General features: G+C 35.0%; 1 protein-coding gene across 1 annotated transcript; it reads right to left on the bottom strand.

Annotated features, from left to right (window-relative positions):
• Positions 1–5,267: 5,267 nt before the first annotated feature.
• On the bottom strand, positions 5,268–24,663 carry LOC306884368 (regulator of G-protein signaling 17-like). The gene is made up of 6 exons (XM_079440163.1): positions 24,477–24,663; positions 21,931–22,159; positions 17,101–17,231; positions 8,410–8,484; positions 7,864–8,095; positions 5,268–6,694 (listed from the first exon to the last, which is right to left on the bottom strand). The coding sequence occupies exons 2-6, from the start codon at positions 21,931–21,933 to the stop codon at positions 6,509–6,511; spliced, it is 627 nt and encodes a 208-aa protein (XP_079296289.1). The 5' UTR covers positions 21,934–22,159; positions 24,477–24,663; the 3' UTR covers positions 5,268–6,508.
• Positions 24,664–26,571: the final 1,908 nt, after the last annotated feature.

Genomic DNA, 26,571 nt, shown 5'->3' on the forward strand with positions numbered 1-26,571 from the left:
AAATGATTTCATGGTAAGTCTAGCCCTTTAATATTATTTGCATATTATAATGCTCCCATAAATAGGGAGTTTTCAAAAACCTAAAAATACACTCCCATTGACACAATTTGAATAAAAAAAAAGTTGAAAAATAATCTGAATTTTGTCCTCATTTCATTTTTATATCTGTATACAGTATCTGTCAAAAGATGCACCATCACATCTGACAAATGTTTTTCTCATAATCTGTTTTGATTTCAAATTGTATGATTTAACAATTAAAAATCATTTGTTTGTAAACAAATATTATTTGTGCCTATTTGTATGAATTTGTTTACAAAAGCAATATTTAAATGGGTTAGTCCTATTTAATTTGAATTGATGAGGAATTATCATCCTTTCATTTGTTATGTAATAGTTTTGATGATGTCACTAGTATTCAAAATGTGAAAACATTAATAATAAATGACTAGTTGTCTCCAAGCTTTTGACTGGCACTGTATATGAATTTAATCACATTTTTTGCTTGTTTGTAAACACTTGTCTGAAACCTTTTTTTTTTTCTTTTTTTTACTAATAACATACTTGAGCTATTTTATAAGACCTCTTGGTTTGTGTCAGTCTGCTGTTAATGAGAGCAAAACTTTACCTAAAGTGGAGTTCACAAAACACATATGATACCCATGACTTTTTGAGGAATTTGTGTCTGGACAGTTTGTCTTCATAAATCATGTCTTCATTCTTTTTAAATAATAATTTTGGCAATCGTTACAGAAAATATGAGAATGCCAGTACTTTCAATGCACTCTAGAGCTTATAATATTGTTGCCTGGGGAATAAAGACAAAAATAGTTAAACACATTGCAACAAGAAAAATGAATTTAAGCAAAGCATCTGATGTGGAGATCTTGAGCTGAGCTCATGTGAGTCCTCAGAATGTGATAAGACTTTAGTACAGTTCTCATGCATGTGAGCTTGAATTACTTCACATGTCATTCCTGTGATATCTGCATTAAACTGCCAAACAACTATTGCTACAATATCAGGAGATATTTTTCTTTTAAACTCTGCACAGACTAAGAAGTGAGTATAAAAGAACTTTTCATGTTAGTGTCATACATTGTTCCACAAATGACAATTATTTTGCTCTTCAGCTATTTAGTACAGTTATTATGTGTTAGACAGACAGAAGCAGCACCATATTGTAAGTCACTTTATTTGATGTCTACAAATACATTTGTTCTCTGTTTTTATAGTGTTCATGCAGGAGTACATGTGATCTGAAAGATGCCCATTCTCCTGGGCTCAATTGTTAATAAACCAGTACTGCCTTTCTTGAACGAAACTGCATCACTTTACAATAAACTAATTTCATTATATAAGTCACTTCAGTCATTTCACCAAGTTTTGAGAGTTCAGCACAGAATACTGTATTTAAATATGATCACCTATAAAGAAACCTCTAATATTTCCAATATATGTCCATTTTTAAAACTCTTCCAAGAGATTCTGTGTTTTTGTCTGCAGCTAAACTAATTTGAATAGCAAAAGCATGCCAAATATAAAAGATCAGTTTTTCTTCTAGGAGTTATTATAATTTACAAAGGCATTATAGTTTGTCACCTGGTATTAAAAACAACAGAATTATGATTAAATACTAGATCATTTTAAAATAGTTTATATTAAAATAGGTGATTTATTAGGACTTATATCATGGCACAGCTCTAAAGAACACCTTCAGTGAAAGTCTGATCTGTGCCTGATCCGAGGAAAAACAAAACAGGGCAAGTCTGTATTCTGTAAGAAAAAAAAAATATTGTGACAATGCGATGACAGGTTTGATATTTCATTATGTGACAGATAATAAGCACCAAACACTTATATAATAAACACTACTTCAAGATGATGATAGTTAAAAAAAATGAATGTTTGTTTTTTGAGCAGAGGACAATGACAGAAGCTGACCGGCTAAAATGCTAAAATACTATCAGTTCACACTTATTTCCAAAGATCTTGGCTTTAACATCTTTCAGCATGTGCAAATGTCTTTTGCTTACAGCGTGCATCATGCATTCAATCCTAGAGAAGAGCACAGGCTTTAAAAGACAAACATCCTCCCTCGGGATATTAACTATAAATCATAGATCATGGCCTAAACATTCAAGGCACTTCAGGGTGACTGTGATAAACTGTGATACAGGAGTCAGTTTGCCTCCAGAGTCTGAAGGATGCCATGAAATGATAGCAGTTGATAATTCCCCATTTTTGTCAAAGCATAAATGTACACAGGGCTTCTCTATATCCCTTCTAATAGTTTTGATTATTAATAATAATTATAATATGTAAAGTTTGTGGTACACAATGCTTTGTGAAGTTAGTCGTATTCAGGCTGTTTATTCATGAAAACAATTGGAGTGTAATTGTGAACTGATATAAACACACAACTATTCAGAATCCACCACGAGGCTTTCGAAACACAACAATAAATGAACTATGAATAATGATTTTAAAGTCAGGCAACAAATTTGAATGAAAAATGTTACCTGATCTCTTTCCAATTCCATGTGATAGTGAAAATGATTTAATGAAAGCAAAGCTGATTTACATGAAGCCTTCCTCTTTGCAATATTCAATAAAATTCAGGTTACCCTACATAACCCTTCAAATCAATGGCATTGATGTCTTATGAATGTAAAGAGCATATTTCATGTGCTTACAATGAAGAATTGACTACTGTTGTTAACACTTCTTTTCTGTAATTACAACAATCCGTATATCACATAACGCAAGCACATGCTATAACAGATACTGGAATAAATGAGTGTTTTCTTTAAACAGAATATGTGTCTTTGCTTGGGCACAAACTGTCAATCTTTTGTTTAAACAGGAAGAAAAGCAACATAACTAAAGGATGAGAAGTTGAGCTAAAATTCAGTCCCTAAAAAGCGCCTGGCTTGAAAGTCGAAACAATCGAAATGTGTGCAACCTACGTTGTTTTTCAAGCCTCGCTCTTCTATATTAAGCATATGGAGAGAACAGAACCAAGAGGTAGATATTCTTGTTCGTGGAAAAAAAAACGTGTTTAAAGTGCCCAAAGTAGCCCTTCAACCTTTGCAAAAAAGACTGAAGCACCCTTAAAAACACGAATAGACACTCGCTTCATCCACAAATAATTCAATTAGTTCCTTCCTGCCCAATGTGGCTCCAGAGGCCAGAGTTTTCCGTCACTTGAACAAATAAACTTTAGCATGCACAGTACCTTACATTCAATATGCACTTTACATCAATAGTGAATTGTCAACCCACAGTAGACACAACACAGATTTATTTCAGTCTTAATTGAGTAGCTTTTTCATCAAGAAGGATTTTATATATGACATATTATGTGACCGAAGAGACTAAGAAAAGGGCAAATGTAAACCAGTGTTCCACTCAATTTCAGGAAAACATTCCTCAGTCACTAATTATTCCAATATGACAATTAAGATATTTGCATAGGCAATATGGGATTAGCCCTTAAATAGTACGTTTCCTGAATTCTTCGTGAGTATATATCATAATTATGCTGAATAGAATTCAACAAACAAACAAAAGAAAATGCTACTCTTCTTTGTAAACCCATCTCATTTACAGTATTAGGCTTCAAGTAGATCAAAATAAACATTTAACATTAACAACTAGATGAGAAAAACTAAGCATAACGAGAGGTAGTGGAAAACCAATGAAAACGAGACGCTTTTATAATCACATAGCACAGGCTCTACTTCATTTGCTTAGAAAAGGAGCCTTTTGGCAAGAAAGGTTATTTTTCCAAGTCATACCAAGCTGATAAAATCATTATCAACAGCTGTTAGCCATCACCGTGACAGCCGTCAAGTGAAAAACTCCTAAACTCTCTAAATCAGATAAAACATTAGCAGCAAAAATAAAGTTGAGGCATTGAAATGAAACAGATAACTACACTGTAAACGGGACCAAATGTGACATTGCATGTCCCTGTATAATCTGCAATCCAATTAATAATGGGTGCAAATGTCAAATTTGAATAATACCTGCTTCATCTGTGAAACTTTTTTTAACTATAGTTTTTATTAAACTATTCCGTCTGCAGCCAAATATAGTAGCATAAAACTGCACAAATTTCCATTCTTTATTTGCCTCACATTTTTTGACAATGATAAGATCTTCAGAGGTATGTTTCAAATTGTCCATCATTTGAATGAACTTCTATTGTGATTTTAAATCTATCCATATCTGCTTTAAAAAAAATCATATATTCATTCTGTTCCCTGTCCAGTAGTTTCAATGACCTCCATGATGTTGGATTTGCTGGATTACTGACATGTACGGATTGAAATAGTCATACAGTCACGTTCATTTTCATTGACATTTATCATAAAACATACAGTAAATGTGTGTCAAAAAAGATATTTTGGTACAGTAAATGCCCACATGTCATGCAGGGTCTTTTTTTAGAGCAAGACAATTTCGATTTATTGCTCATTTCTTTAATGACATGATTTTTTTTTCTTTTAAAACAAACAAGAAAATTCAATCATTTTGTTTTAGAAATGTTGGAAAGCCAAGCTTCCCGTGATGGTTTGCTGCTTCAGTAAGTAAACTACTAGGTAACACCTATTCGGTTTGTGAAACAACATAAATAAAGGACCTACTCACACTGGCTGATGCTCACACACACGAATACTTCAAAGAAGGATATCTATGCACTCGGTAAAGTGACAAAGGTCTTCATTTTAATGTGGTAAACCTGCAGAGTGAATGGCACTTAACTCTCAGAGCACCAGTAAGAAAACCCAACAACAACACACTTGATCATGGTTTACTTTAACAAACGTTCATTCATTGGCACAAGAGTTCAGGGAAAGTGACACTTTGAGGTTGGGTATGGTGACCAAAAAACATTGGCTTAAATGCAATTCACTCTTGAATTTCTCCGCTAAAAGGTGAGAGAGTGGTTTAACACACCAGTATTTTAAATATCGTGTTCTCATGCACTGGCTGTTGCGATTGCAATAGCACATAAATGTCTAGAAACTTGAACAGCAACATTCAAGTTTGAATCCAACAAGGGACACGCGTCTAAACCTCGAAAGGAAATCATCATTTATAAGTATCATCTTCAACGTGATGCTTCCCGCAGAGGTTCACATCATATCTGGGTTGAGTATTGCAATGTGTACATGACACAACAGAAGAAACGCATGCTGGATAAAAGTATTATAAAAAAGACTGACTTGCTTTCATTTTTTGTTTTTTGTTTTTGTTTTCGATAACCTGCGGTTTTCCGAGCTGTGAAAATGACCGCTCCTCGTTTCAAGTCGCAAAAACGAACATTTGGACTCAGAGGCAGAGAAAAGTTTCCCTGATGGATCCGACTCCGTCGCACCACCTCATCGAGCAGGTCTCAGCGATCACAGTTATTTTAAATAGACCTAGTGTAACTCTCAAAAACAAGGCATAATGTTCACTACACTTTTGTTTAATAAAATACATTTCTTTAATGTGTAAGACAATTCGAAGCTCTTTTAAGAACCTCCAGAATGTTGGTGAGTGATTTTCAAGCAATTCTTGCTCAATCCAGCGAAGCTTACAGCCCATGACATACAGTACCTGTGCTTCTCTCTGTTAGTAACGGACTGGGAGGGGCTAGGAGGACTCACACAATAAACTGTGTCGTCACCAGCATCAGCAGCTTTTGTGCCCTTACTCAGTGTCGAGGCATTGTGATCTTTGCAGAGAGAAAGAAATGTTCATGATTCATTTAGCTGCCCAATCACAACACTAGCTAGCCCTTATGTTTCCCAGTTAAAGAACTGTCGACACGCAAAGAAAGAGTTTGGACGGCAAGACGGCGGTTACCCTTCCCAGCTTCTCTTTTACAAAACAATTGGCACAGCTAATTTTCCCTTCGCGTACGAGAGCTTTACAGTGTTCTCTCCCCATGACAGCATTTGAAAAAGATTTTTTTTTTATAAAAAAAAAAACAAAACAAAACATTGTAGTCCAGGGCTTAAGTGTCAAACTGGAGTAAATTCCATAACCTTGTATCATGCAAAGGTTTTCTATCTTAACATCTACCGCTTATCTGTTGTTTTTTTATTTTCTTTAAAAAATAATAATAATAACATTATTCAGCTGTCCTCAGATATACGAGGCATAAAAGATGGAAAGGATCAGGTAGAAAGAATACAGAGAGAGAGTAAGAGAACAAGTGAGGTAAACAGGAAGAGAGAGGAGATTTGAGGAGTCAAAAAAGACAAAACAGGTGAATGAAAAAGACAAATAAGTTGAGACCAGGAAGTATGGATCGATCAGATTTCCTACACGTTTTTTTTTTCTGTGTCACAGTTGCCTGAGCAGCTCATATTGGCACTTAAACAGAACTGAACTTCAGGGTCACTAGTGGATGCTCAGAATTGCTTAACTACTCACTCCTGAAATAAGAAACATCACACCTTTTGAAAGTGGCACCTTGGGGCTTTTTCGTCAAAAATGTTCTTGCTGAAACCTAGGTGTCTAAGCAGGCCCTCTTGCTGTTAAGGAGATCCCTATAAACAGATGAGCTGAGAAATCGGGGGAAGGAGTCTCTGTGCATGAGGGTGTAGATCTGAAGCTGGGCCTCCTCATACATCGTACTGCTGGGTTCTGCCAGGCTTTGGTTGATGCCTTCCCTCACCCGTGAATCCAAGCTGACCTGCCGGCCGACAACAAATGTACAGATCAACAACTTTCCCTAAAGATTATAAAACATTGCTTATATTTAAACATTGTGTGTGAAATATTTTACCATATTATATTGTGATTCATTAATATTCTTTAATTTAGAGACTAGGTCCATATTTTAAATATGGCAAAGAAAAATACTTTTTAATATATATATATATTTAATATATAATATATATTTAAATATGGTTAAAAAAGCCTAACTGCACATTCATAGAAGTTTTGTGTATAAAATTGCACTTTTTTAAGAACAACTATTATTATTTAGCTTTGTGTGAAATATTGTGTATAAAAAATTATAATTTAATGTCTTTTTTTTTTTTTTCTCAGAAAATCATGCAAAAAGCTCAGATGTGATGTTTCAAGATGCATGCTTTTCATCAGACTGTACATATAAAAAGCACACCCTTATATACCCATGAATAGAAATCACTCTTAAAATTGTGAATTGGCATTAAAAAAAACTCAAATTATTTTTATGTGTTTTTTATATATATATATATATATATATATATATATATATATATATAAAAATGAACAATCATAATCTGCCAACCCTGAAACAACATACAGAACTACCAAATTTTGCTAGAAGTTTGATTCCAACTTATAATCATTGCTGTTAATAGTGTTATTAATAGCAATGTTGATTACGTCATTAACTGATTTTACCGTACATTTCTGCCATATGTACATCAGCTTGACATAGTCACCACTGTTAAACTACTACTAAATGTATTGTAGAAACTTTTGTAAAGCTGCTTTGCAACGATTTGTATCATGAAAAGCAGTATACAAATAAACTTGAATTGAATTGAATTCATCTTTGTGTGAAATATTGCACAGAAAATATTATTTTGTATAAAAAATGCAAAAAATAGCAAGAAACAAATTGTGAGCTCAGCAGAACAGACGTGATAATTTCGAGCTGTATATGTAAAAAAACACCCATACCCATAAATACCAGTAAACAAAATCACATTTTTAAAATGGCAAAAAACCATTTGTGCCCATGCACAAAAAAATACTTGAAAATATCTTTTGTTTTGTTGAAATTAAAATAAATATCTGAATATCTGAATATTTATTTTACATATATTGCAGTCACAGACAGCATTGTTTATTTGTATACACCCTAACCTCTTTTGGCGAAAGAATGGAGACGTAGTCTTCATAAATGATCCTGGCCTTTTCATCGATAGCTGATGGGTTGGTTTCTTTCTTCAGTTCCTCACAGGTGATCCAGAACATCAGGTTTTCTTCGCTGTACTCAGACCGCAAGAACTCCCGGAAAACACCCCTCCCCTCTGGAGAGCGCATCATCATCTCAAAGCTCCGTGACCAGGCAATCACCTCATCCAGTGTAGGATGCCTTCAAATGGGAGACAATGAAAAATGCAGGAACTACCCATATAAAATAACTTTACTCCAGCTGTCAGTAAATAAACTGTACGTAAATGGTATTAAAAGGCACTTGATTTGATTTGAAATGAAATAGACTTTAAAGAAACTGCGTGAGATTTTTAGATGATTTCACTCATTGTAAGAGGGTTAACAAGCCTGCAGTTCAATTTCAAGGAAAAGGTCTTCCTTTTAACGGGACATTGGAGAGTTATGAACACAAGCTTTAATAAAAAAAGCATTAAACAGCTTCCTGAACAATAATAGATGTTTCTAACAACTCACTGTTCTTCTGTTGTTTCTATGCTATCCATCTTTGTACATGTTTGCCTCTCTGAACGTTCCCTTCTGTCTTCATTCCTAGGGTGAGAAGAGAAGTGTTAGACACAGCAAAGTCTCTGTGGCATTTGAAACATGTTGAGTTGATTATCATGCAAGGTTATACAGTTATGTTGAAACTAGAGACTAACAGCTGCTATTAAAGTACACAGCCACTCGGGTGTTTGAAGGGTCATGTACAAAAAACAATATTTCATTTTGAAATAATAGATGATGTACCATGCAAACACCTTTACCGGTGGTTTTTAAACTTTTTTTAATGGCCCAAATACACTGTAAAAATAATTTTTCAAAGTTGTAAATATAAGAAAATTAGATTTCAGTCTTTCTATGTTACAATTTCTCATTTATTTCAACGTGTTGCCATTTCTTTGTAATTATTTGTCAAATCCACTAACAATTTTTGAGTGAACATACTGTAGTTTCTAAGCCTGCAAATTTTTTCCCTTGTATAAAATATTAAATCTATACAAAAAATTACAAACCCAGGGCAATTTATACTGTAATTTACTGCACAATTTGAAATGTAATAATAATAGCCACCAAACTATGTTTTTCTTACTTTTCTTACACTCTCAAATGTTTCTCTCACTCACTTCTGGCCCCCAGTTTGAAAAATAAAAAAAAACACACACACTTACAACACAAGTCTAACTAGAATTACTCCTCTAGTCCAAAAACAGCTTTTCTTAAAACTAAGCTACAAATTACAGGTGAACATCCACTGTGGTTCTCAATCCAAGTCTCTGTAGAGCAAGTATAATTGGGTTTGTTAGCCATGGGCTATATATCTAAATATATAACATGTAACACAGTTCGTAGATCGGGAAGAAGGAGGCGGGAACCGGCAAACATTTAAGAATTTAATAACCAAAATAAACAAACACAAAAGTAAAGCGGCAGCCCCTCACGGACGACTGCCGCACACAAAACACAAAATAAAGTCCAGGCCTGGTCCTCTCTCGTCTTCCACTGTCGTCACTCCTCCTTTTATCCTTCCAGAGCTCCTCCGTGGGACTCGAGACCGGTGAGTGGCGCAGGTGTCGCTCATTATCATCAACTCCACCGGCCTCGCTCCGTTCCCACAACTCTCGGCACCGCCCCACTCACTACAATGTACTACACAGCTGTTTTGCATGTGATGTGGGACAGAAATAGCCATTTACTGAGCAGATAATGGCTGTGTGTAGAGGGGGGATGGCTGTGGAAACCCGAGGTTACAGAGTAGGGTTTGTACTGCCTCCTCAATGTTTTCTTTATTTCATGCAATATTTGTATTCATGCATGTTATTTATAGTCCCCCTGCAAGCTGTGCTATGGCCTTTACAATCTTTCTTTGTTCAATGGCCCAGCCTCAGACTCCAACTGCTTTTTTTCCCCCATCTTTTCACAGGCTAATTTAACTCTTTAAGGAACACTTATTCTTGCGATTTATTATTATTATTATTATTATTATTGCGATTTTATTTAGAGTAAAAACAGCCAGAATTAGTTTCTAATAAAAAAAAAATTACATGTATGTTTGTATAGATACAATTAACTAAAATAATATAAAATTAAAAAATTAAGATTACAATTAAAATGGGTGAATAAAGGGAGGTTATTTTCTTCCCAAAGACCCGCCCACCCTTAGTTACTGTTGCTATCTCTGACAAACATTGCTGCTCTCACACTACACATGTTCTCACGCAGTGAAACATACATCGCGGAGCAAAGAGGAAACTGACAATGCACCAACAGACAAAACACAGCAGGTTACTTCTGGTATGAAACAAGGTCTCAGGACTCTCAGCTTTCAAATTGTTATTTTTAAAGAAATTCAAACAATAAATACCATTTTGTGGCTCTTTAATGTGTCAGAACACTGTATCGCCTCCGTTCAAACAGGTGAACCGATCACCTTTTCATATGTACTTAAAGCATGAAATAAACATGAATAAACATCAGAACGTATTTTATTTCAATTGCGGAACACCATTTTTCAAGTTTAAGTCCATCGAAGTTAATCTCCTCTCCTGTCTGATTTGTGGTTAAGGCTAGGGATACAGCTGCGGCTACTGGGCATTAGTGATGCGCGGGTCGTCTCGTAACCCGCGGACCCCGCGGGTAACCCGCGGGTCGGGTTGGGTAAAGAAATTGTCACTTTATTTGCGGGGCGGGTTGGGGCGGGTCATTAAAAAAAAAAAAAAAAAAATCCATGTATGTTGCGTGCAATTCCCTATAGCCTATATTAAATATTTGGGAATATCTATTTTCATGTTTTATTAAGTTCTTTGATAAGGTTACGTCACTTGACAAGTCACGAAAGCGCCAAGCAGCTACCGCTGCCAGTCACAACAAAAACAAAGAAATAAAAGTGAATATGGAAGACGAGGTGCGGGAGAAATTGAGGTCGGGAATTTACATATTTACGCGGGTACTGGGCGGGGTGGGTTGTAAAAATATATACAGTGGTGCGGGGCGAGCTGGGGCGGGCCAAATAATTTCATAAAAGCGGGACCCGCGGGTTGGAAAAATACCCGACCCGCGCATCACTACTGGGCATGCGTACATCAATATAGCGTAATCTTTCTCACACTTCATTCATCGCACACAAAGAAAAACTGCAGTGCTTTACAACTATAGGACAGGAAGAGCTAAATAAACTTATCAGTGCATCTAAACCAACAACATGTTTATTAGATCCTGTACCCACTAAACTACTGAAAGAGTTGTTACCTGTAGCAGAAGAATCGCTTCTCAATATTATTAACTCATCGTTATCTATAGGTCACGTCCCAAAACCATTGAAGCTGGCGGTTATTAAGCCTCTTATTAAGAAACCACAACTAGATTCTAATGAACTGGCAAATTACAGACCCATTTCAAATCTTCCGTTTATGTCTAAAATTTTAGAAAAAGTTGTGTCTGCTCAATTGTGCTCCTTCTTGCAAAAAAATTATCTCTATGAAGAATTTCAGTCAGGTTTCAGGCCTCACCATAGTACAGAAACTGCACTTGTTAAAATTACTAATGACTTGCTTCTTGCTTCAGACCACGGCTGCTTCTCATTGCTACTATTACTTGATCTTAGTGCTGAGTTCGACACTATAGACCATGACATACTCATAGATCGATTACAAAACTATACTGATATTCAAGGGCAGGCTTTAAGATGGTTTAGATCCTACCTGTCCGATCGCTACCACTTTGTTCATTTAAATGGGGAGTCATCTCAATTATCACCAGTAAAGTATAGAGTACCACAAGGATCTGTCCTAGGTCCTCTGCTATTTTCAATATACATGTTGCCTCTTGGTAATATTATTAGAAAATACGGGATTAGTTTTCATTGTTATGCTGATGATACTCAACTATATATCTCAACAAGACCAGATGGAACTTCTAAACTAAGCTAATAGATTGTGTAAAAAATTTAAAAGATTGGATGACCAATTATTTCCTCCTATTAAATTCAGATAAGACAGAGATATTACTTATTGGACCAAAAAACATTACACAGAATCTCTTGGATTACAATTTACAACTAGACGGATGCACTGTTACGTCCTCTAAAGTCAAAAATCTGGGTGTTATATTAGACAGCAACTTGTCCTTTGAAAATCGTATTTCCCATGTTACAAAAACAGCATTCTTCCATCTTAGAAACATTGCCAAGCTTCGAAACATGCTACCTGTTTCTGATGCAGAAAAGCTAGTTCATGCATTCATGACCTCTAGACTGGACTATTGTAATGCACTGCTAGGTGGTTGTCCTGCATCTTCAATAAACAAGCTACAGATAGTCCAAAATGCAGCGGCTAGAGTTCTTACCAGGTCAAGAAAATATGATCATATTACCCCAATTTTACAGTCTCTGCACTGGCTACCTGTTAAGTTCCGTATCATTTACAAAATATTATTACTTGCCTATAAGGCCCTAAATGGTTTAGCTCCAGCGTACCTAACTTGTCTTCTACCACGCTACAATCCAACCCGCTCCCTAAGGTCACAAAACTCTGGACTTTTGGTAGTACCTAGGATAGCAAAGTCCACTAAAGGAGGTAGAGCTTTTTCACATTTGGCTCCCAAACTCTGGAATAGCCTTCCTGATAACGTTCGGGGTTCAGACACACTCGTATCTGTTTAAATCTAGATTAAAGACACATCTCTTTAGCCAAGCATTCACATAATGCATTTTATAATCTTGTACTGCAGTTATATCTGATCAAATGTACATTATTATTATTCTTTAGCTTGGGTTGAATAAATCATTTTTGCTTAGATGGAACAGCAGCGACGCTAATTATGTCTCTATTTGTTTCTCTGTTTCTGTCACGGGATTAACATCCTGTGGTAACTAGGAATTACAGAGGCTTCAGTCTGGATCCAAACCTTAAATGATCTGAGATGACCGAACACCTGAGAAAAGATAATGCCAACCCCTCAGAGGACCTCAGAGGATGCCAACGCTCAGACAACATACAGAATTACCAAATTTTGCCATAAGTTAAATATATTAAGGTTCTGCAATATATAAATATATTGTGGAAACTTAATTTCCTGTAGAGCTGCTTTGCAACGATTTGTATCGTATAAAGCGCTATACAAATAAACTTGAAACTTGAACACTGTACAACAATAATTACTGTTTTTGCATTAGGTGTAGATGTTAATAAAACACAATCTAATCCACCTTTTTCTGAATGCGAAAGTCTCGCCCGACTGGAACGGTGCTTTACATTTCCGTTGTCTCTGATGTTTCTAGTCACATTTACATATTTTCCGAGCCAATAATATAAAGTGAAACCTATGAAAATGGTTTAAAAAAGCACATGGCGCCATTGTTTCATCACTTTACAGTGACACAATGACCGTCTTTTTGCAGTAAAGGACCTGTCATAGTTTAATGATTGGGAAGATGAGATGAAGCGACGCGAGGTTAGCTGCACTGAAAACAGATGAGCGCGCATATATAGCTCCCCCAACTGGGGCAAAGTTCATGGGATTTTGTCCACAGAATGATAAGAGTGCACATTTTAACATATTTTATTATTTTTCACTCAATATTTTAACTTGAGCGCTGCAAGCCATGCATACAGTGCCAGACATGACAGATTTTCTGGTATGCAGAAGAAGTACTTTAAAGGGATTCCTTAGCTTATTGCCATTACTGTGGCATCCATCAACAGCAGCTGTGTACATTTTTATATTTTTTACCTCGTTCTAACATGGATTTCTATGGAGACGGGCCATAGCTGTCAGACAAGTTGGCGGATAGCAACACGGCACATAATATCCACGTTCTGATTGGTCAGATCGCCTGTCAATTAAGCTCCCTGCAAAATTTTTATATTTTCATACAAATTTCTGTAATTTCACCAAACAGGATGGACTGTTTTAAAGTGAGACTAACCAAATAATACTATGAAACACCACAGAATTCATAAAATCCAATGATAAAACTAGGTTTTGTTAGTTAAAACTCATGCCACAAAAGACTAAAAGCATGGAATGAAAATGGCAACACCAGCTCAAAGTAAGAGTGAGTCCAAAAAATGTTGCAAATACAATATGCTTCAAAAGTTTGAGATCAGTAAGATTAAAAAAAAAATTAATAAAATAATTCATAAATTATAACAAATAATTAAAACAAAAAAAATGATACATTTACTATGCAAGGATGCATTCAATTGATCAAAAGTGACAGCAAGAAATTTATGATGTTACAAAAGATTACTATTTCCAATAAAAGTTTTAAATAAATGTAAGAATTCTGAAAAAAATGTATCGCCGTTTCCACAAAAATATTAAGCAGCACAAATGTTTTCCACACCAATAATAATAAGAAATGCAAATCAGCAATATTAGAATGATTTCTGAAGGATCATGTGACACTGAAACCTGTAGTAATGGCTGCTGAAAATTCTGATTTGCCATCACCAGTGTTCATTTTGACAGCAAATTTTGATTTAGTTTTAGTCATAGTCTTTGGACTAAAATACCATTTAATTTTAGTCATATTTTAGTCATCAGTTTAAAGGTCCTTGCACACTGAGTCAGAAATCATCCTTTCCTATCAAAATGCATGCTAAGGATGCGAAAACGCCTGATCCAAATTTTCTTATGACAGACAAAAGTTTCGGAGGCAGTGTGTAAACGTGATTGACACAACGAAAGGTCGTATTTATTTTTTAACGTGCGAAAATTTTGGACAAAAATTTCAGACTCAGTGTGCAATGGCCTTTAGTCTTAGTCTAGTTTTAGACGACCAAATATCATAAGACTTTAGTCGACTAAATCTACTGTAGGATCTACTCAAATCTAATGGGTTTAGTTACAGTGTAATGCGTTTATTAAGCATTTCTCTAAAATTTCCAAACTCATATGTTCCCAGAGAAAACATTGATTAACCTGGTAATATGAATGATATTGAGGTTTCAACAAGCAATACAGACACAGATTTAACTGTGACACAACATTTTCTCAAAATTAAATAAAGGCAGCGACTATTTGCATTTGCTATTTGTAAATAGCTATAGAGGCTATTTAGACTAAGTGCAAATAGCAATAGATGCTATTTACACTGTGAAAATATCATATTTTCTTAGCGATAGATGCTATTTACACTAAATGAAAATATCATATTTTCTTAGCGATAGATGCTATTTACACTAAATGAAAATATCATATTTTCTTAGCGATAGATGCTATTTACACTAAATGAAAATATCATATTTTCTTAGTGATAAATGCTATATACACTAAAGGCAAATAGCAATATATGTTATTTACACTATGTTAAAATAGCAGAATTTTCTGCTATTTATACTACTTGTTGCAAATAGTGGCAATTATCTGCACTTCAGTATTGTATTATATTATAATACAGTATGCAATAATAACGTATTGAGTGTAAATTATCATTTTAATTCCAAATTATTAAATGGATGCCACCTTATTGGTACAATAAAGCCATCCCTACACCTACCCAATACTTTTTTTTTTTACTTTTTAATTTTTATTGAAAATAAATGCCTTAATGATGTGATATTAGATTTGAAAAGGGAGAAAAAAATGTTTGGCAAAAGGCGGGTTCAAACCTGTGTCGATCGCGTCAAAAAGACCACGGCACAAGCTTTACCATCTGCACCAATGGAGCTGATAATTCATAGGCATTTTTTATAATGTTGACTATCCCAATCACACGTTGGTGGTGGAGTTAGTGTAATAGCCTCTCCCAACAAGACGGGCTATTTGCACTAAGTGTAAATAGACACTACGTTAAATAAAACCACTTCTCATAAAGAAACAAGAACATGGTCCTCTTTTCATTGAAATGCCAACGGTTATAGGGCCTATAATATGCATTCTTTATAACTACTTGCATACAAAATCCTTCATTCTTTTAACCAGACATATTTATTTATATAAATTAAATTTAGATGAATCCTTGTTAGAGCTACTAATTAGTGATTTCCTCTCTTTCTCTTGTTGATTCATTAACAATAAGGACAAAGACAACAATAAATTAGGCTGCTGTCGCTTTAAAACTGACTGCACGGATTCAATACACTGGTGATATTCTCCCAACAGTTTACACTCACTTAAGACATAACTGGGTTTGTTTACGTGAATACTCATCCAAACGGAAAATTTTAGATCTTTTTGTGTCTATTTCTGTTTAAACGCGAAAGCGAACTGAATTCAGTAGTCATGCTCTGTTTGAGGCGCTTTTCTGTGTGCGGGATTCGGCTCAGAAAACCGGACCGAATGAAGCACTCTTTTGCGTCGTCAAGCTTTTCAAATTTATCCATATGTCTGCTCTTCTCTTACTCCTAGATGCTGATATTTATTTTACGTTTTATGAGCTGTGCAGCAAGTGTATAAAAACGTAAGATCTTTACAGTTGAAATGTGCGAAATCTCTGTCGTCCCTCCCTAAAATCTGTCGTGTCCTTTTTATTCATTGACGAAAATGTCAATAACAATTTCATCATTGTTTTTGTCATTCAAAAACAGTTTTTATTTCGTAATCATCTCATATCATCAGAAAAGTTATTTTAAATTGTAAAAATACAATTCGCAAATTGTAAAAATACAAAAAAATCATAAGGCTATTGTAAAAATAAATGAAACGTGTTTTTATGTTTTCAAATAGTGAGACATGCTAAAACATAGAATTTGGTAACAATAAAACATAAAGTTGGAAAATATAAAACATTTCATAGGGCCCTAAACATAATTTTTACGTAACGTAATTTTTGTTAAACTTTTAATAAATTTATGTTAAATTGTTTAAATTTCATGATTTTAATTAATGCTTGTTGTTTAAAAAGTTTGTTTAACCATTAAAAAGGAGTCCAGAAAAATTAAAACGGAAAAAATGGAATTTGGAAAAAAATAAAACTGAATTTGGGAAAAATAATTGTTCAGTTGTTATATTGACTGCTGTCATAAAAAGAAACACATGAACACCGTGATTCCTGTGTTTTGTGTTTGTGTCAGTGTCCGTCTGGCCCCTACCAACCTGAGGCCGCTAATGGTGATAAAATACTTAAAAGGACTGTGTGCTGCTCAATGTAAAACTCATTGTTAAGCAAATAGCTACCATGCAAGTACATCTTTACAGCAGAACATAATGAAGGATGGGATGTACCAGAGGCATTTGCAGCATCCACACCAACACAGACAGCAGGTGTTGGGCCTCGGGTGACCAGGCGCCTGTGGGGGTCCTTCAATGCGTCCCTGCTGCCTTTTCCTCATTTCAACTCCACTCACACTCTGAGGCTGTGGACAGACATATCTGATTAGAAACAAAGCAGTGGGGGCTTGGGAACTGTGTTAGCTGAAGAGTCTTGTTAACTACATATGTTTCTAAATCTAAAGTAAGGCCGAAAGAGATGATTAATTATTTGCAAATTCCAGGGAGAGATTTATGGTAGATTTTCCAATGGAAACGATCATAAGGATGCTCAGTAACTGAGCTTGTTGGACTGTTTCCTACTCTACTGTCGGATGCTTATTCAGCTGAAATCTACAAGAATGAACATGAGAGCGTGTCTGTAGAGACTGAGAGGCAGACAGAAAGTTAAGAAATCCCCTCTTCAGACTACACATTCATTCCTCTGGCAAGATGCTAAATTAGTTTGAGCTGTAGGAGGGTGTAAGAGAGATATACTGGTGTGGCTGAAGCGTTCACTCCCCCAGCCCTGAACACACACAGGCAGTAGTAGTGTGGGATCTCACATGTTCTAACACATGAGCAAATGCAACAGTTTACCTTTTAGGAAGTAAATGGTTTGTAAAAATGCAATGGCTGTCGCTTACTGTTTCTTCAAATAAATTAAATAAAACCATATGACTCATTCCTAATAGGTTATTCTAGGGAAATCTAATTAGATAAATAGATAAGGTACAATGTCAAGGAAAAAATGTTTTAGAGTCTAAATGAGTTATCGATATTTAGGTCCGTTTTACTGTAAAAAAAAATTAATAAAAAAAATTAATAATAAAAAAAGGGATTTTTGTCAACATTTAGAAGCTTCCTAGTACATAAACAGACATAGAGCCACCAAATTCTAATTTTAGATTTCATAATGTCTTTACATTGGAGGCTTGGCACCAAGTATGGATAAATTTCTGTGCAAATCAACATTTTTACCTGTACTCAGGCAACCAGAGAGCAGAGACGTGAAATAAAATGGTTTTCAATAAATTCTTCCATGTTTGGTTCCCAATATCACTGGCTTGTTAAAAACAACATCACAGCATAGATCCTCACCACAAAAATTGTAATTGCATTGCATGTGTTTCCAAGAAGCACTCTACCAGGAAAGAAAATAAGCAAGTGTTGTTACTGTGAGCTATGCTCCACTCGTGATCCATCACCATACCATTAACATGTCTTTGAAATACATGGGTGATTATTCTGTTTGACAGCTTTCTTAATAGTGACCATATGGTCTCAGTATTATGGAAGCACCTGACTTGCATACACATGAGCAAAGTAATTCAAAAGATAATTTTGTCATATGTGATTTTGATCACTGATAACTGATTAAAACATATGATGTGTGTGTGTGTGTGTGTGTGTGTGTAAATTAAACCATTAACAATTATTTTTGTTAATTAAAATTAATTCTCAAGTGAAATATTAATATTATACTAGTTGTAATATAATATTATACAAATATTATAATTATATAACATATATACTGTAATTATTAAAATGTATAAATTAGTGCTGTCAAACGATTAATTACGATTAATCACATCCAAAATAAAAGTTTTTGTTTGCATAATATATGTGTGTGTTCTGTGTATATTTATTATGTATATAAATACATAATACAAAATATTTACATGTCTATATTTATATAATTTATATGATAAATAAATATATTTAATATATAAGCATAACCTATTTTTCTGAAATATATACATGCATGCACATAATAAATATGCACTGCACACATACATATATTACGTAAACAAACACTTTTATTTTGAATGTGATTAATCGTTTGACAGCATTAGTATAAATATCTAAATATTAGATAAAATATTTTAGATAATTCACCCAAAAATAAAAACTCATATCTTACTGTCACCCTCAAGATGTTCCAAACCTGTATCAATTTCTTTCTTCTGTTGAACACAAAATATATCTTGAAGAATTTGGTAACCAAACAGTTGCTGGAAGCCATTGACTTTCATTGTATTGAGAAAAAAAAATAGTATGCAAGTTATTGGCTTCCAGCAACTGTTTGGTTACCAACATTCTTCGAAATATCAGAAGAAAGACTAAAGGTACTGAAGGTACTAAAACTAAAAATGAAATAAAATTGAATTAAAGCTAAATATAATAATAATAATAATAACAATGATAAATAATAAAAATATACAACTTTTTTTTTTAACTACTAAAACTTAAAATAAAAAAACTGAAAAGATAAAAATAAAAGATAATTTAGATAAAAGTATTAATAAACACTACATACGCTGTATAGCAAGTCTTCTGCAGACATTTGATACGTTTGTCTGAAGAACAGACTGTCTAAATGGTTTCAAAAGCTATAAAGGTAAATAATGACAGATGTTTCATTTCACAGCTAACTATCCATTTAACCCCTGCACGACTTCAGGAGTTTGGTGGCCTTTATGGGACTTGAATTGGACTTGCAACATTACTCTATTCAATTAATTGCTTTAAGCTCAACAAGTTGTTTGCGTGAACTGCAAATAATTAATGTGACAAAACACTTTGGGAAACCCTGGTAAACATGATGCCTCACACCATGCCCTCAACAAATTTGTTAATTTTAGCACAAAGCTTTCTGGAAACTGATGTTTTGGCAGGGTTTGGCAGCACAAACACCATATCATATCACCTAGACATCTGATCCAAATATTTAGGGACAAACATTCTCGGCACTAAATGGACAAGCTGGAGGTCTCAGACGATATCAAATTATCAGTTCCCAGTATGGTATTGGTAAATATCCCATAACCACATAGCCACAGGGCATTTGGTTGGCTGACTTTTTGTCACAACGTGTGGTGCATAATTTAAAGGTTCACTGCTGATTGAAATGCATTGCTGTGATGAAGGACAAAAAGCTCACAACAGCCAATTTTTATGTAAGAAAACAGCATTAAATATGCTACACAAAATTTGCTCTCTAAAATAAATATAGACAGCACACTGCATATGAAAGTTAACATATTGTTTGCTATTTAGTATTAGTATAGTGCTTGTACTAAGGTAATAGCAGTGTACTGTTTTCCTGGTCTCATTACATACTATTAATATTACTGATATCGCATATGCCAAAATATGAATACTCTGAATATTTAGTTAAACAAAGACCTTACCTCTAAATTCATCCTTACACTTAAAAAAAGTGTTGTGATAAACAGCCCTGCTACCTGGTGATGAAAGCTCAGTTTGTCTGGAATGTAATGTGAACACTCTTTGAGAGTTTATCCTAATGGAGCCACATAAACCAAATATGCAAAACATAATTACCATCAGTTATTCAGTACCAGGCAATGGAAAACATGCATCCTGATGCAAAACACACCGAGGAGTCCCTTTGTTCACATCTATAGCATTGACCAACAACTCTGAACAATATGTAAAACAAGTTGTATTGAGGAAAAAACAATTATACAGCAGACTCAGTCTGATTTCACAGGAAGTCACGTATCATTTTATAACATGTTATGCTAAAAAACAAAGTGTCAGGGCGAAATGTATGAGAAAATATTTGGCTATTTTGGGATTAACAGCCAATAACTCATATAAACTTTGCCCCCCTTTGCTGTCTTGACACAGATAATTCACATGTTCTGTTTTCAGATATTTTTAGTGAATTTCATTGTATTTGTATGCGTCTCCGTTGATTTAAAGGGATAGTTCACCAAAAAAAATTCTGTGATAATTTATTTCAAACATGTCTTTTCTTTCTTACGTGGATCATAAAAGAAGATATTATGAGACATTTTTCAGTGGTTTTGTCCATGCAATACAAGTAAATGTTGAAAAGTTAAATGTTAAAAGTTGTAAACATTCTTCAAAATATCTTCTTTTGTGTTCAACAGAAGAAAGTCAGTCGTATAGGTTTGTAACAACATGATGGTGAGTAAATGATGACAGGATTTTTATTTTAGGGGTAACTTTCCCTTTAATTAAATGTTATCAGTTATCAGCTAGTATAAAGTACTGCCCTGGACAATGCACACAATTGACCAATCAGAATCAAGTATTCTAGAGAACCATGTAAAAAATTATGTTAATAAAAGGGCTTTCCAGAGAAACAACATGCAACGATAATCTGTCTGGGACATAATAATTCTTCAGCCTTTGGTGTGTGTAGATATTGAGATATCTAAGCAAAAGTTCAATTTTAAACATGCACACACTTTTCATCTTCAAAGAAATATTGTTTTTCTGTTCCAGTAATGATTGCTGAATAGATTACAAATGCTTTTTAAAGTCTGAACGCATTTTTAAAATTCAAAATAACATATAATTCAAATTAATTTTCTATAATTGTGTATATTTCTAACAAGCATTTGAGAACTCACTTCCACGCTTAAAATACATGCGTATACATGCATAATACTCTGCGTGCGCGCATGCTCAGATGCTACAGTCGTCCCGCCTCTAACCCCGTTCTCCCACTGGAAGTCTCATACGCCCTTGTGCACTTCCCCATACACATTCCAGGGCAACAAGTGATGCATAGCATAGGCCATGGCTGGCTGCACAACAGAAGCCTCCAAGAGCCGTTACCCACAAAGCCTAGCTTGAGAAACATGTCACACCGCGGTTCCGATATATGTGATAATCACACGGGGGCCTGTTTCGCCCACATTTCTCACCCTGCACAGCATCACATCAACGCTCGGCAAACACATCTTGTGATTTTCCACATCATCAATGCACTTGCAATCACTCTAGGAGAGGACCCCCCCAACTTACCATGCAAATTAGCAGCAATCCATCCGAAGATCAGGTAAGAAAATCATGACTGTAATGTCAAACGTTGAGACGGGCAGAGTGCTGGAAAACAAAATGTAGCCTCTTGTATCTTCTCTTATCATGCCTGATGGAGAATGCGGGAGGTGGGTGGAGGTAGGTTTCAAACACCTGGTATTTGCAGGCACACCCTTTCCTTGAGTCAAGGGCTAAATGATCCAGGACAAGACATCTGAAATAAATCAAACCAGAAAGAAAACATCAGAACTGCTTTAATCTAGGGCTATAATAAGCATGAATAAACTAAGTTTACTTCAAACTAAAAGATTAATGGTAATTCTCAGTTAGTGCTGGGTAGATCGCTTCTGAAACTGATTACAATTTATATTACTCAAATTTGTAAGACTGCACTCAAAGTCTAATCAGATTACTTCTGGACTTCTTATAATCTAATTCTAATTTAATTAGTGTTTGCCACAAGAATAATAATGTGCTGTTTGACAAAATGAAGCAAAAAGGATGTACACTTTTATTAGAACCTTAAAGTCATAAGCATTCATCCTATCTATTTCTAAATGCATGTTAAAAGATCTTATTGTGAACAACTCATCCATGCATATGTCATGTTTCGTCATAGCGTGCATAATGTGTTCATGTCATAACTGGACCTTCACTCTTTAAAATAAAGTTTCCAAAAGGGAGTTTTTGCAGTAATGCCATAGAAGAACCATTTCTGGTTCCCAAAATAACCTTTCAGTGAACAGTTCCTAAAAGAACCTTTTTGAAGAACATTTTACAAATCTAAAGAACCTTTTTTCGACTATAAAGAACCTTTTCTGCATTTGAAAGATTCCATGGATGTTGAAGGTTCTTCATAGAACCACTGATGCCAATCAAGAACCTTTATTTTTAAGAGTGTTCCACTGAAAATGACAGACTTCTTGCTGGTATGGTACTGTCTGAAAAGATCTCGTCAATTGCTACTTCCGTTTCATCACTACTTAAAATGAATTGTTGCATGTTATGATAAACTTCAAATAGCTAATTAATCAAATATACAAACAGTGCTAATTAAAATATTCAAATAGTGCTAATTAAAATATTCAAATAGTGCTAATTAACCTTTCTTTCGTTAATATTAAACTAGATAACTCAACTGGTTAACAAGTAAATTTGAGTCTCTAGTGAAAGATTTATTATAAGACATTACATTTTGGAAAGCAAAGATTGCATTGCAGTGCTATTGTCCCCATAAAATTAATAACAACAAAAAATAAATATAATTTCATAATGTGCAGATTACATGTCCTCCTTTATTATCTGACACTGGTAACACTATTGTAATCTCAATAACCCTTAAACTTAAAAAAAAAAAAAAAAAAAAACATTTTGATTATGTTTTAACTATAGGCTTTATCGACAAGTGACAAGAAGTCAATATTTCTGCAAGACAATACACTGCAGTACTACCTTAATCTTACATTATCTATCACAGAAAAATGTGAAAAACCCAAGCATATCAGTAATAGAAAGTATATTAAAGTATACAGATTTACTGGCTTTCATTTCAGTGTTCAATCGTGAAACAAAAATGTACAAATCTGTGCATTTCATTTGTGTGGAGCAGGTTACTACTGCTTGGTTTTAATGAATGGATTAATTACTGACAAATCATTTTTTTTGACACCCGAAATGTTCCCCACATGAAACAGATTGTTTCACACAACCAGCTGCATTGTAAACCCAGAAGCACTAGTGAATGGGAGGAACTTCACAACTTGTATGATGATGAATGGTCGAGCAATCAGCCCTCCTCCGGAAGCAAACTCTCATCAATAACTGAATGCAGGAAAAATAATTACTGGAAAGTCCGAGAAATAATATACAAACTTAATATATTTAATTTAATGTCAATCGTGAGAAGATGGTCGGCTATGAAAGAGGTAAATATAAAAGGTACATTAGGACAAAAAGTCATAGTTTAATTTCTAAAGTATAACAATATAACACAATGTTCCGTGACATACAGATATAGACGGCTGTCATCCCGTTATTCGCCTTCATTCCCGGGTGCAGTGGCTGTCTGTGGAATCAAATGCGGCTGTGTTTCAAAACCTACCGAGGATCCTACCTAGACAGCATGTTTAGGCATCGTTGGAACATTAAAGATGGTTTAAACGCCTCTACGAAGTCACTAAACGCCGGCGAGCGTTATAAATGCTGTTGGGGCATCTCAGCCGCTCGAATAATGCCCAATAATGCTGTCTAGGTAGGCAGCTCGCTAGGTTTTGCGACACAGCCAGCATCTTTACTAAAGTCATCGCAGGTAAAGCTTAAATAATTTCTCTCACACGACAGCGCGGTGCAATTGAAAGTAATGGGAAAACTGTTCCCTAAAGCTGCTCTATTTTTCACAGGCGAAATGTAACTGCCACTTTATTCTATTAAAGCTGCTCTTTGATTTTCTCAGCGCAAAGAAGCACGGCTAGCGCGTTAGCTGGCGAGCTAGCGGGACCTCCGAGACCGTTAAAGAGCGTATGTCGCCTTACCCCTTTCGTTCTAGATGTCAATCTTCTAAAAGGGTGTCGTTACACGTGTTTATGCGGATATCGGGGGTATCACGCGTTGAGATTGCATGCTGCCGTTTTATCTCCATCAGCCGTGTTTTCCGTCCATCCGCCCAACTTCAGCACCGAGCGAGCCAGTGGAGACGCCCTGCGCATGCGCGGCGGAGCTGTCAGCTCACGGAGCGCGAGGCGAGCTGCGGACAGGGTGCAGAGGCAGAGGTGCAATGACAGGCTGAGATTCTGCTATCTCACAAAAACTGCCTGCTGCACATACACAACACACATACGTAAAAAGGCCCTGTGGATCACTATAAAACATTGTCAAAAATTTCGGCTTTGCTGTAAAAGTAGAAATTCTCCTGTTGTGATGTCTCCCAGTGATGGTATACTTTAAACGGTTAGTGTATACTAGTCACTATATCGATAATTTTTTAATGTTGAAGTCTAAATGAATCTTATGAGCCTGATTATCATGCAAAGCTATTGCTGAACAACAAAACTGCAAGGAAGAAAACAAGCACCTTATACAGCACTGAAATAAAAATACTTCAATTCTGCCTGGTGTAATGTATATTTAAATATCACAAGGTTGAATACATAAGCAACAAATAAAAAGCAACATATATTTAAGCATTATATTTGTTTTGTATTATGTTTTTTTCTCCTGACACTTGACAAATCTCCTGGCTGATTCAAATTCACTCATAGAGATGATTTGATTTGATTTGATTTGATTACATACAAATCAGAAAATTATAGAAGACTCTATAATTCTTCATTATAAATTATGTCTGTACACACACAAAAAGCAATTTATAGACATGAATATTCAAGATGACTGTTTTTAATGCATGTCTCATAGACCAGACAGAGTGATGTTACTACAAACCACCATTGCAACACTTTGCTATCCACTAGGAGGCACTGAGACCACAGCACTCTGGTCATAGTAGGATTTAAGTGACCACCTCTATCAAAGTGATGCTTCTCTTTATCATGCCTGTGAGGAGCAGATATACAACTCTTTATAGCGGTTATTAAGACATCCAGCTGGGAACTGTTTGTTTAGTGACAGATAACCCATAATGCTGTCAGTTCTTTTTGAAAATAATGACAGTGTATTTAAATATTAGTAGTATTAGCGCATAATTTCTATAATGTTTTGCAATGGCATCTTCGTTTTCATGCTTAATATTACACATCGATTGTAGTTCTTTGTGTGAAGCTTTGTATGAAACGGCATGATATCAGATCACACATTCTGACTCTGGCTTCATCGCAGTTGTTATTGATGTTTTCTATTGTTTCCTAACTGTATTAACAATATTCTAATAACTCTTTATATGTGAATAAAATACTTTTTTCATTTTTCATTGTAAAAAAAACAAAGCTTCTGACTAGATCCACATTGTATAAACCAGTTATTGTTTTGTTTTTGTTTTTTTGATATTACTAAATCACCCCTCTGCTGACCAAATAAAAACATTACAGGAAGCCCACCTATGCCTTGGAGCTAGAGCTTGTCCCCAGACTAATGAAACTTGCTTCTTCCACCGGTGAAAAGATGCTGAAGATAATTTCCAGTTCAAATAATAACTGTTCTACAATACTCTCTCTCGCTCTCTCTCTGACGTCTCAGTTATTTTATTGTAGAGCAAATAACTTTATATCATGTCAATAAATGACATCAGATAATAAAATGTACAATAAAATGTAAACAAAGGCAAGTTATGTTTCCATGTTGCTTGGTTCTGTGGTCAGTCCTTGGTCATGGATCAAGGGCTTGTTTAAATAAAAGGTCTGATCAAAAACACTCCTGAATCACACCTCTTCTAAACATTAAAGCAGTACAGCTGCCTGGATACATTGAGTTCTCTGAATCATTGCCGTCAGATTATTTGCCATTTGCTTATGGTTTTGGTTTCTTTAAGATTTCATTTATTCATTTATGTTTTAGATTTACTGAATGGCTTCCTGTCAGGGTTTTGTCCTTGAATGCTTCAGCAAAATGTTCCCTCTATTAATCTTAATACTAGAGTCATCTAAGCAGGTGTATCTAAGCGGTGCAAGTGTGTTA

This window comes from Barbus barbus, assembly GCF_936440315.1.
Source record: "Barbus barbus genome assembly, chromosome: 18".
NCBI classification, from domain to species: domain Eukaryota; kingdom Metazoa; phylum Chordata; class Actinopteri; order Cypriniformes; family Cyprinidae; genus Barbus; species Barbus barbus.